The sequence below is a fragment of the Hemicordylus capensis genome, chromosome 2, assembly GCF_027244095.1.
Source record: "Hemicordylus capensis ecotype Gifberg chromosome 2, rHemCap1.1.pri, whole genome shotgun sequence".
Lineage (NCBI taxonomy): Eukaryota > Metazoa > Chordata > Lepidosauria > Squamata > Cordylidae > Hemicordylus > Hemicordylus capensis.
Genome location: NC_069658.1, coordinates 18,281,932 through 18,294,123, shown reverse-complemented (window position 1 = coordinate 18,294,123; position 12,192 = coordinate 18,281,932). Strand labels below are relative to the sequence as shown.

Sequence of the window (12,192 nt, the reverse complement as noted above, 5' to 3'; positions counted from 1 at the left end):
AATTTCTATCTTACAAAGATATACAGGTGAACCCTGTTATACACAGGGGTTCTGTTCTCCCTTTGTGAGATCCCTCCCTCTCCTTCCTGCAAATGGCAAGGTCAGGTGACATAGGGAGCTGCCATATACTGAGTCAGACCATTGGTCTATCTAGCTCAGTATTGTCTACATATACAGACTGGCAGTGGCTTCTCCAAGGTTGCAGGCAAGAATCTCTCTTAGCCCTATCTTGGAGATGCTGCCAGGGAGGAAACTTGAACCTTTCTGGTCTTCCCAGAGTGGCTCCATGCACTGAGGAGAGTATCAGTGTTCCCACTTCTAGTCTCCCATTCAACTGCAACCAGGGTGGACCCTGCTTAGCTAAAGGGACAAGTCATGCTTGCTACCACAAGACCAGCTCTCCTCATTCAATTTCCCAGCTACGGATATGTGAAACTGCGGATGTTGGACTCACAAATGGCAAGGTTTGCTTGGATGTATATAATCACAAACGAGTATGATTGTCCTTGTAAGGCATATGTATATATCACCCCTATTGTAATAGATTTATGTTAGTGACATAATTTTAACTGAGGGTCCCCCCCCCCCGCTTTTTCTTACAGATGAATTAGGTTTTCCTCTTAACTTGCTTCCACACAACCGAAAATTGGGAGCACACACAGCTCCCAGACATGGGTAGAACACAGTTTTTGATTGTGTGAATGACCCCAAAATGGTTAAAAGGCAGATCTATAATTTAACTTTATTCAGTAATTATTATTTTTTAAACAAAACTTCTCATCATGGGCGACTGAGAGTTTAGGTAGTTCCTCGCAGTTCTTGCCAAATATCCCATTGTCAAACTGAGGTTATGTGAAGCAACAATAATAAACTTAATTTAGCCAATCCATAACAAATTGTTCTTTGTGCAGATCACATGTTTCCCCACATTTCTGCATAGAACTTAAAACAATAAAATTGTGTACTTACATCATGCAACTGTTTTACCCAGTAGACAAACTTAGGTGGAAATAAGTTCTCTTCTGAAGACTCTCCAAGCATTCTTCTGTCTTTGCTTGAAATCCAACTTGCTTTGTTTACTCTTTTAGTCTCTGCATTTATGGCCAACTCAATTTAATACAGCCTCCATTTGGTGAAGCCCAATTTCCTATCCATCTATATAGCATGGACATGGTTGGGGGAAAAGATCCATTCACATCCCAGTAAGCGAACCCTCCCTTGCAGCAACCCATTGTTTGAATTCAGTTTAGTGATTTAACTTGTGCCTAGTTGGACTTCGGCATACATGGCCAGCCCCTTCTCCATACTTTACTACTGCATTCTGCACTCTCATGTTCAGGCAGAGGGGAAAGGAAGAGCTCCTCAGTTCAGGGTGTGCAGAAAAGCATATAGCTGGCCCTCCGAGAGGGATGTTTTGGGCAATGCAGCGGTCCCTCATTTATTTACTCATTTCTATAGTTATGGGTCCCCTCCACTCACAGAACTTGCAGCCACTACTGGCCAAGGAGGACTACAACTTGATTTACAGAACTGGCCTAACCTGCCCCTTGATCACTCAGCACTAAAGGTTATGGGGCAGAGGTGGAGGTTAGCCACCACTCTGTTGGATCCACAGAGCACAGAGGGTAGTGGAGAAATTGAAGGGCAAGATTGCTGTGCAAGCAGAAACCCAGCTTCCCTCACTGCACAGGGCTCTCTACATATACTCCAAGTGAGAACAGGTAGGTACATACAAAAGATGCTCCACATCAGGTTGCTGGGCAACAGAGTAGGGGGTGTTCTTCTATCATGTATATTCCTGCCTCGCCTCCCTGCAAGCTAAATTTCTGGTTTGAGGGGAGGCACAAGGATGCTGGTTCTGAGCATGGAAGAGAGTTTCTTTTGTGACAAGGCTTCTCAGCCAGGCATGGCTATGGATAAGAGTTTTCCCCTGGAACCTTTTCAAGGGGCATCTTGTCCTCGTTAATTGTTTTCCCAAAGACAGCCAGGCTCCCACTGGAAACAATGCATAAGAGATTGTTCAGTTGGCGCCCAGATGTCTGTCCCAACTTGAGGTTTAAGGATTCCTTGAGCTGAGCAACACACATTTGACTTTGTTGCAACAAGGTGCAGTTTTTGATTCAGACAGGGAGATTAAAACAGGTTTCCAAAGTTTCTACTCAAGACAACACCACAACACCAGTATCTTCTGTGGGTAGATTTTATTAGTCACATCCCCAAACACAGCTTTTGAACCATATTCTCATCACTCAAAGGCTTCAAAAGTTAGAACAATTTATCCTTTATTAATTTCAAACAAATATTTTGGCACCTGAATGTCAGCACATCCAAAAAGGTATAACCGGCCAAGTTCACAAGGCCTGTCTTTCTGTATCTTCCACTGGGGGCGACCCAAAATCACCCAACAAGCTCCCACTCCCCCCATTCAATCCACCACCTAGATCCTATTCTTTTGCACCCAGCTCCTCATGTTTCTTTCCCAGCCTCTCACATGCAAAGTCAAGGATTAAAAATCTTCCCAACCACCACCCAAACCAATATACTCAAACCAAGCTAAAAAGAAACCACGCCACCAGCCCTTCTGAAATGGTCACAACAGGGCATAGAGCCTTATACTGCTTGGGATGAGGATGCCTGAAGGACCATCTCCTCCCCCATGACTCTGCCTGTCCAGGTTAGGTCATCTGGAAAGGCTCTGCTCCATGATATTCTGCCACCATCACAGGTGCCGTTGGTGAGAATGTGGCAGAGGGGCTTGTCTGCTGCAGCAAAGGGGCTGTGGCACTCCCTGCCCTAGGAAATTAGGCGGGCCCTCTCCCCTGATGGCATGTAGACACCAAGTGAAAAGTTCCTTGTTCTGATATACTAGGGCCTGAACAACCCCTGAACTTTTATCCTCTGGCTACTGTATGTTGGCTTATCTGCTATTATGTCTTTGATTATTTGTTTTCATTATTTTAGACAGTTGCTTTTAAACTCCATGATGTTAGCTGCCTTATGCATCTCAGGAATGAGCCAGAAAAGTGAGATAAACATCTGTTAAACAAATCAAAGCCCCATCTCCCTGCAAAAGGGATACCCCAGGTCTGGCTAAGAGGTTCCGCAGTGATCCATCAGGCCCAGCCCTCTAGACTTCTGCCGGCCAGACTTCTCAGTGCAGATCAGCCTTGTAGGTAAATACCTGGAAAGTCCACCACTTTATGGTGGTGAATCCGACAATACTCTCTGAAGTACAACAGTTGCCAGCTGGCCCTGGTATACCAGCAGAGGGGCTGGCAAGAACGTTCATTCGTTACAAGCTTGTCTGCTGTGGGAATTGCCCTTGAACTGCACAGGCAGAGGCCTGTCCTTCAACATCTGCATTAAGAGACAACTCTGCTTGCAGCTTCCCAGACCAAAGAGCAGACATGAGAACAATCGAGGATTGCAAAGGCTGCAATTCTTACACCAACTCAGGAAGATGTTCGTCACCTCGGCTGAGTAGACATGCTCAGTACTGCGCTGAAAGAGAGGCTTCACATTTTCATTCAATCAGCAGAAGCCTCGGGGACCTTGAACTCTGCGAGTTAACTGAAAATATAGCCACGTGCCCAGAACCCAGTAGCACTAGTTTGGGCTTTGGTTTCTTTAATGCTCCAGTGGTCTGAAAGCAAGAAGGATGCTGGGAATGATCCATTCTGAAGAACCTTGTTTGAAACTTCTAAAGGCACTTTTAGAATTTTCAGCTCAGTTCACATCAGTCTCTTTAGAGTGCATGCAATGAATGCATTCTCTCTTAGTAGGTTTCGGCGTTCACAAGAATGACTGTTGGAAGATACAGCTTTTGGATGACAACTGATGGGTTCAAACAGCAATTCTCAAACCTTAGAGCAACATGACATGGTAGTTCCGGGCAATGTGAGATGTTTCAGCTTGATTCTCAGTGTTTCCTGGAGAACGGGGATGTGTCACCCTAATGACGCATTTAATATTAATAACAGAACCATGTGTCATCCTATTCCTCTCCTGCGTATTTTTACTATACTGAACTCATATCATACACGGCTTAAAATTGTTAAAACGAAAGGAGTTTAGTTTTCGAAGCAAACTTAATCTGTATTCTAAGGAAGCTAGATCAGCATCTCTAGCATTAATGGATTGATCAAGGATTTAAATCTAGATCACCCAAGTGCAGAGTGAGATGCAAACAGCAACTTCAGCAACGATGTTGTTGGGACACATTCATGATCTTGACTTTTCATTTTGTCTCCACCAGCACAGTTTGGATGGTCCATTAGTTTTGGCTGTAACACCTGCTTTTAATACTCCTGGGAACAGAAGCCAGGGTCCAAAGAACTGTGAAGCTAGTCCCACGAGTCCAAGCATTGCTTCAGATTTGGTTTTCCTTGAGCGGCAGCCAGCCATGCTGCATGGCACAGAGCACAGTTTCAAAAGCTGTTTTGCAGGTGGGAATCTGTTATTCAACATGGGGCAAGTCAGCAACTCCACTGGTCTAACACAAGTGGCCCTGTGCCAGTCTTTGGAGCCGGGGCAAAGTTTGAAGAGTTAGAATGTTTCACAGTGGGGAACATGAGATGGCGTGTTATGTATGCACACCAGTTTGAGATTGTAGGTTTGTTAGCCAAGACCAAAGAGGTACAGAAACACTGTGGCTCCTTAAAAGAGCTCCTTCAGTTTCCATTCATGATGAACAGAGGCAGGGTGGTCATTTGTTAGGGATGCTGCAGCAGTTTCCTGCACTGAGCAGCGAGTTGGTCTAGAAAGCCTCCAAAGTCCCTTCCAACGCTAAAAGTCTAGGAATCCACGAGACTGACCTAGGAATAGCCCCAACCCACTCAATTACAGCTACCGGTATGACTGTAGATTTACTCAGGGTCGGGATGGGGAGCAATCTCACTGGAAAGATGACGACCCTTTATGCATCATGTCTTCGTAACTTCTTTTGCTTCTTTCCCACCTATATCTTCCACCAGACCTTTAAGTCGAGATAAATGGTGCAAAGCCCTACAAAACAAAACCATATGGCTTCTTGTATGAATTTATAGCAGAGATAATGCCAGACAGTGTGGAGTTCTTATTATGAGAAGTCAGTCAGGGTGGAGGGAAGTGTCTGTGTGCAAAGCTGTGGTACGCTTGGAGAATGTCAGAGCACAGCAGATCTGCATGTAATACACCTGTCTGAACCAGGCTTGGGCCATTCACTGACTCCCCTTCTTAAGACCATGAAAGAAGCCCTGGTGGATCAGTCCAAAAGGTCAGTCTAGCCCAGCCTAGAAACCTACACGTGAGGAGATAACTCAGTTGAGGGTCTAGACTGCCACACCACCACCCCAAAACAAACAAACAAACAAACAAACAAACAAACAAACAAACAAACAAACAAACAAACAAACAAAAAACTACTTTTATTTTCCCCCAGGCTGGGGAAATTTAAGACCATAGGAACTTGAAGACCACATCCACAAATCACCTGCCTTTCTGCCATTATGGGCACAGTTTGTCCCAAACTTTGTCCGCCTGCCCCATTGCGCATAATAAGGATGCGGTCACTCCATGAGCGTGCCATGTCCTCCTCCTCTCCTCCTGGTGCACCAAGCTGTCATTCCTTTATCACATGGGGAGGGAAGGAGGGTTCATCTGAGCTGCCACTCTGCATGCACTAGAAACCCTATTTCAGTGTAGGCAACGTAGGCAGAGATTTGGCTCCTCTATGAACAGGGAATGATCTGCTGGCGCAGGAGGAAGGGATGATGGTGGATATGCACATTCTCAGTGAATATCTGTACTTCTCATGCAAGGCGAGTCATCCAGCCGAGGTATCATCCATGAGGAGTTATATACAAACCAATCAAGATGTTACAAACAAGTAATTAGCTGGGTCAATTTATGAAAAGGGGCAGAAAATTGTTAAGGCAAGCGGTGGATTGAAAGAGGTACAGCCTTGGCTCACCCTGCAGCTACATGCAAGAAGTAATGAATGAATCAGGGTGACCACATCACCCCCACCCCCCTTCTCAAGAATACTTTTTTTTCCTCATGAAGGGAGCAGAACGGAAAGGGAAAGCCATGCTGAGTAAAAGGGGGGCTCCTGTGCATCAGGTGTCGGCATGAAGGCTCCCACTCAAACATTACTTCTCCTTACACAACTGAGGCAACAGATATGGTTTCTGGGGGACATTTAAATGCACCAAGTGGCCCTTAGTCCCCTTGAACTATTCCAGCGAAACTGTTTGGAGGTTCTCAGCCTCAGGGCAAGAGTAGGCTTACCTCTGAAGGGATTTTGTTACAGGGATCATATCGTGATCACAAAGCCTAAATTCAACATCTTCATCTGAAATCTGGGAAAGAAGCAAGATTGGTTCAATAGCACAGATCAAGGGCACCTTCATTTTTGAATGTTCGACTCTCTTTCAGAAGCCATGTGTGCGAGGGGTGGGCGGGATTAAAGGTTGTTTAAAAACTCCCCATGCATTAGCTAATAGGCATGGCTCTGTTTTACTGGAATATACATGTACATGCTTATGTTTATCCTCACAAGAAGCCTGTGAAGAAGGTTAGGCTGAGAAATGAGTTTCATGGCTGAATGGGGATTTGAGCTTGGGTTGTCCCAGTCCTAGTCCAACACTCTAACCACTGCTCCATGCTGGCTCACAAATGAAGACCATCGGTCCATTTAGCCCAGTATTTCCTAGTCACTTGTGTGAGGCAAGTAACTCTTTCTTCTGGGCAAGTAGCTTTATGAGTCACGGTTCTAACTACCTTAGAAGAAGCTGCCCAGGAATATACATGTCAGCAGACTGGTCTCCTTTTTTAATCTGCAAGGTTATACTTTTTATAGTGTCTTTAGCATGCTAAGGGCTTTATAGTCCTTGTCAGCTACGAAGGGGATCAGGTCTTTTCCTTACACCTTTCCCTCTCAACTGAAACAAAACCACCTGGCTTCAAAGAATCTTGTACCTAAATATTTATGTATATGACTCTTTTATTTGAATTAATTATTTCTAATTTGAATTAATGTAGCTAAATCTGAACATTCAGCAGTCAATTTTTCAATAAGCTTTTTCAAGCAGGGAAGAAAGAGCATACAGAAATATTAAGCACCATGGGGTGTGTGTGTGTGTGTCTCGTTCACAACAGAACTGCTTACTTTGTAAAAGTCTTCATCGTGTCCGGCCATTTTGTTCTGGCTAAAGCTTTGCTGAACTGCTTGAAGATTAAACAGCATTCGCTTCAAAGCTTCCACAGGCCCATGATGATTCCCTCCAGAAAAAGTACTCTCCTGCAATTCAAGACAGACATGGAAATCAAAGACCCCTGAGCTTAATGCATCTGCTGAAAAGGTTTTCCTCACCAGCCAAATGTCAGAATTGTGACTTTGAGGGGGATTAGCCAACTTTGGCTCTCCTTTTATAAACAAGGAGGATTTCTTTGTTCTTTGGGGAAAGTGCTTGGAGGGCTTCTTCCAGTTTTACCCCTCAAACTCCATGTGGGAAAAGACATCCAATTGACAATTAAATATGCCTAACCGAGAAGCTTCTGCTGATTACAAAGAATTGTGGGGCATGTTCTGGAGCCCACTGTCTATCCACATGGAGCAATGGATTCAAACTTACTGGGCTTCATCGTCTCCTCCACAAATTGACACTATTCCACCTGGACATATTTTACACTCCCCAGTTGGCAGTGGAAGGTGAGCTGTCAATCAGGGAAGTTTTCCTCACACGACTGATCTGCTTGTGGAGCAACTCCCCAAGAAGCTTCTGAGGAACCAGGGGATTCCCTAGAACACAGTCTGGAAACAGTGGTTCGCATTCTGCACAGCACAACACAGGCAGCTCAGTACTGTCTACAGTACTGCAGAACGGGGCTGTTCCACCAAGACTTAAAATAGCATAAGAGTATTTGCACAACACAACATCCATTGGAAATAGTGGATGTTGCGTTGCAACAACTGCACTTGCACTATTCTAAACCGCAATGGAACAGCCCTGTTCTTCAACAATGCAAGTGGTGTTTTAGACACATGCAGCGGTGCAGGCTGAATCGCCCTTGTCATGCTGCACAGAATACAAGCCAACAGTTCTTACAAATACAGGATATGCACACAAGACTTACTTTTAACTTACCTGACTAGCATTTTTTAAGCAATCTTCCAAAAATTCATCGACTATGCTTGCTTTGGGTGTTTGCAAAGGACTCTCCTCCTCACAACATACAGGCACTGGAGATTTTCTAAAGACAGACATCTGCAGTTTAATGACTTGCCTGAAATCTCTTTTCAATCTCAAGCCTATTTTGACATAGCCATATATAAACCAGTGGGACTTACAGAAAGTATAACCACTCTACCTGTGTTATCAAGAGGCTGAGCACAAATAAACCCATAAGGCCATCTGCCAAAAGAAAGTCCACAAGTATTAAGGAGGATTTAGTGAAGTTCATGTTTTATTATACTTACAGGATTTTCTTTTTAAACGCATCAAAGAATAACTTGTAGGTGTGATCTCACCCAAACAACTCTTCTACTGCATATCTTTACACAGTACTCCATGAAAATGACTGGGATATGTGGTGGGTTGTGCGTTTAGGATTTGGGTTGTATTGTGCCTTTAAGTGGCTTGAAAGTGCAAGTCAGCTGAGAGGAGTCCATAGATAAAAAGGAAAACAGGAAGCAGCAGGTAGGCTCTTCAATTCAGGTTGTTTTGTACTGCTGTTGTGTTGGGACTGCTGTTAATACAGTACTTCGCCTTTCTTATGCCTTGTTGTGGATTTAGCAGTATACCTCACTCCTGCATGTACAGCCTACATTTCTCTACTTACTCCACGCCAACTCTTGAAAATTCTGACCACAATTAACTCTCAAAATGGCACATAAGCCCCACACACAGCTATCCATCCCCTTCAAATGTGTGGCCTGAAGTCTTCCTGGATGCAGGGCATGCCAACACTAACCCTATTGAACTCACCTCTGTTGATCTCCTGCCGTGACATCATTGTGCTATCATCCTGTGGGTGGTCTAAGTCAGAACACAATCATGGGCAGCCTATGGAAGACAGGCTGCAGTGCTCCATCTGCAAGCAGCCAGGTTCCTGCTGCAATTCCCCTCAAAGCTAGAGACAACTTATTGCAGGAAAAAAAATGTCTCTACAGTCCATGTTCTGATGGGTTGGACGACTGTTGCAAAAACTAAGGTAGCTCATAGTGCAATCCTATGACCAGTAACCGAGAAGGAAGGCCCAAGGTCTTCTATGGGGCTTAGTGGGTTTAGGATGGCAGCCACAGTTCTGCAACACTGTATCAGAGTGCTAAAGCTAAATTATGGACTAAATAAGCTCTGAAGGAATGAGGTCTAAACTATATTGTAACTAGCTGAACCCACACAGAGCATCTGTGTGGTAGTACTCTGAGCCTGTGGCATCCCCCCATCTCCTACAATTCACTCTCCCGCCCCACAACTTGCTTTCTCTGTTTCTCTCCCCCACAGCCCGCTCACGCTGCCCCCCCCGAAGCCCGCTCGCTCTCTCCCTCCCCCAACTCGGCCCTCATCCTTGGCCTGCCAGTGGCCGCTCCCCTTCAGCCCACCAGCCAGCCCTGCAGCAGCCGCTTCTCCTCAGGCCGGCGGCTGGCCCGGCAACAGCCACCTCCTCGGCCCGGGCCCCCCGCTACCTCCTCCCTCCTGGGGCTTCTCCCCCACTCCCTGCCAGGCCGCTTCCCACCCACCCCTCCTCCTAAGCCTGCTGGTGGCCTCCTCCGGGTGGCGGGGCTTTGCCTGCCACCCAGCTCCCTCCCTCCCTGCCAACCAGCCATTTTTGGGCGGCCCTGCCACCACCGCGTCCCCCTCCTAAGCCCGTTGTCTGTCCCGGCACTGATCAGCAGCTCTGCCCCCGCATTTTCATTGGTCATGGCTGCAGCGGGGGCGGGGCTTGCCAAATATCCCCACGCATCCCCACATAGTTCTCTCCTCAGTCAGCCGTAAGAGAATTAAATATATAGATTGCCTTGGTTATTCCCTGTGTTAAGAAAGCTGTGCCGGGGTCAAAAGTTCATGGCTGGTTTGATTTGGAAGGGAAGTGGAGGTTCGATTGCATTGCTTTATGTTTTGAAAAATGGAGGGAACTTAAGTTATATTGATTAGATGGTTTGGAAAAATAGGAGGGAAGTTTGTGTATACAAGGAAGCTGCTTTCAGCAGAGTTTTAGTGGGAGTACAAGTTTGGTGTTGGAAGAAGAGAGTAAAGAACTGAAGAGTCCAAGTGAAGGAATTGCTGGCACAGTCTGAGAGAGAATCAGAGCTGGGGCTGGAAAGAGCTGAGAAATCACGAATGGAGTGGAAATTCTCTGGAGAGTTAACTCACTCTCCAGCAACAAGAAACAGTCTGGGGCTGAACCTCCAGAACTGTGAAGAAGAGCAGGATCTGAGGCTGAACAAGAGACAAGCTGGGTTGCTGGAAAAACTGTTGTGACTACAGAGGACTCTTGAGTTGGGGCCCCGCATTAGACGGGTCAGTTGGAATGCGCTTTGACCACATTTTATTTCTTTTTTATGCTCATTTGGCTTTGGTGCTAAACCTTTCAAAGGAACTATTGGTTTAAACTGAGCTATTTTCAAAGTAAAATTTCTTGTTTATATTTTTAAAAAACTGTAGCTTCTATCTTTTCTCCACCCCACACATAAAACCTTTACCATTCTACTAAGGTTTTTTTATATATACAACAGAGGTTTGGAAGGCTGTTGTATTAGACTCAGCCAGAGAAAGCCTAAAAGTCTACTTGGTGGCAGCAGTTAGACTGCAAGGTCATGAGGCTGGTTGAGACCGGACTGTGACAAGTGGTAGCAGCATGGTACAATCCATTACATAAGCTGTTAACTTTGTTTTTAATCTGTGTTGTTTAAATGTAAATCACCCAGAGACATAAGTTTTGGGTGGTATACAAATATGCTAAATAAATAAATAAAGCTTTAAAAGCCTATATAGATGTCTTGTTTACTCACAAACCAACTGGAACATTATCCCATGATCTTTCTGCTTCTAGTACATCCACTGTACAAGGGCTTCCATTGTTTTTCAGGACATCAGTTAATTCCTCGGCAGAAGATTCCAGAACTCTCCCTGCCTTCTGAAGTAGCAACTCACTTTCACCATCTAAAATAATGGATTGTGTAGTTAACAATTAAATGCAAGGCACTTTTAATTCATATTGAGAATTATTGCATATTTGAAATTAAAAATCAAAATCAGATACATGAATCTAAAGTTGTAATTCTCATATTTAAAATTGGGAAATACAGATGAAAAGCACCTTAACAACTAACATATTGTGGCACAGGTTTTTAAGGACTAGAGCTCACTTCATCCAATGTAACCAAGTGTTATCTTCAGTTGGGTAGATACATAAACAAACACAGTTACAGAAGGGGGAAATGCTAAACAGTGGTGTCAACAATGAACACTCACAACAGCAAACTCACTGATTACTGCTCTTGTGAATGGTCACTGTTCTTACCTTGTAGACATTTGTGCTTTGCACAGAAATAAATGTCGGAGTCCTTCATATCTAATGTTCTTCAATAACATTGTTTACAAAGTTTTCCCCTTTGTACATGGGGTGTGTGTGTGTGTGTGTGTGTGTGTGTGTATTTCCAACTGATAACATTTCTTACAACTGATGAAATGGGATCTGGTCTTAAAAAGCATGATTCAACAATTTATTTGTTTTAATCTACTAATCTTTATGAAACATTTTGCTACCGTTTTAGTTGTGTCTCTCAGAATCTATCTATGTGGTCACTAAGAGTCGACACCAACTTGACAGTAGTGGTGTGCATGGTAATGGTGTGCATGGTTCGGTTCGGGGCCATTGGGGAAGCCGCTGGACCAGTCCGGAATTCCGGCAGTCTGGAAGGGCGGGGAGTGTCTCTTTAAGGGGGGGTAGTAGTACTTACCCTCCCCCCCGGCCGCTCTTCCCCCTCCGGCGCTGGTGCTTTTAAAAGTCTTCTTGGGGTGGCAGAGTTCCTCCCTGCCGCCCCTGCCCCCGTCGTTGTCCGGCTATGCCTTAAACGAAGAAGAGCTGGCGGAGCGCATGCGCCCTTTGCAGCAGAGACGAGCGCGTGCGCCGCAAAGGGCGCATGCGCTCCGCCAGCTCTTCTTCGTTTAAGGCATAGCCGGACAACGACGGGGGCAGGGGCGGCAG

General features: G+C 45.2%; 1 protein-coding gene across 6 annotated transcripts in view; it reads right to left on the bottom strand.

The window, feature by feature from the left end:
* The window catches only part of LOC128345875 (uncharacterized), a 40,854-nt gene that overhangs the window by 24,070 nt on the left and 4,592 nt on the right, over nt 1-12,192 (bottom strand). For 3 of the 6 annotated variants that reach the window (XM_053298481.1, XM_053298480.1, XM_053298479.1), the window contains 3 exons: nt 10,994-11,144; nt 8,127-8,232; nt 7,148-7,279 (listed from right to left, as the gene is read on the bottom strand). In XM_053298481.1, the coding sequence (XP_053154456.1) occupies nt 7,148-7,225 (78 nt within the window). In that variant the 5' untranslated portion in view covers nt 7,226-7,279; nt 8,127-8,232; nt 10,994-11,144. Of the gene's footprint in view, nt 1-969; nt 1,464-6,267; nt 6,339-7,147; nt 7,280-8,126; nt 8,233-10,993; nt 11,145-12,192 lie in introns of those variants that run through there. The other 3 variants (XM_053298483.1, XM_053298485.1, XM_053298482.1) reach the window with 3 other exon arrangements.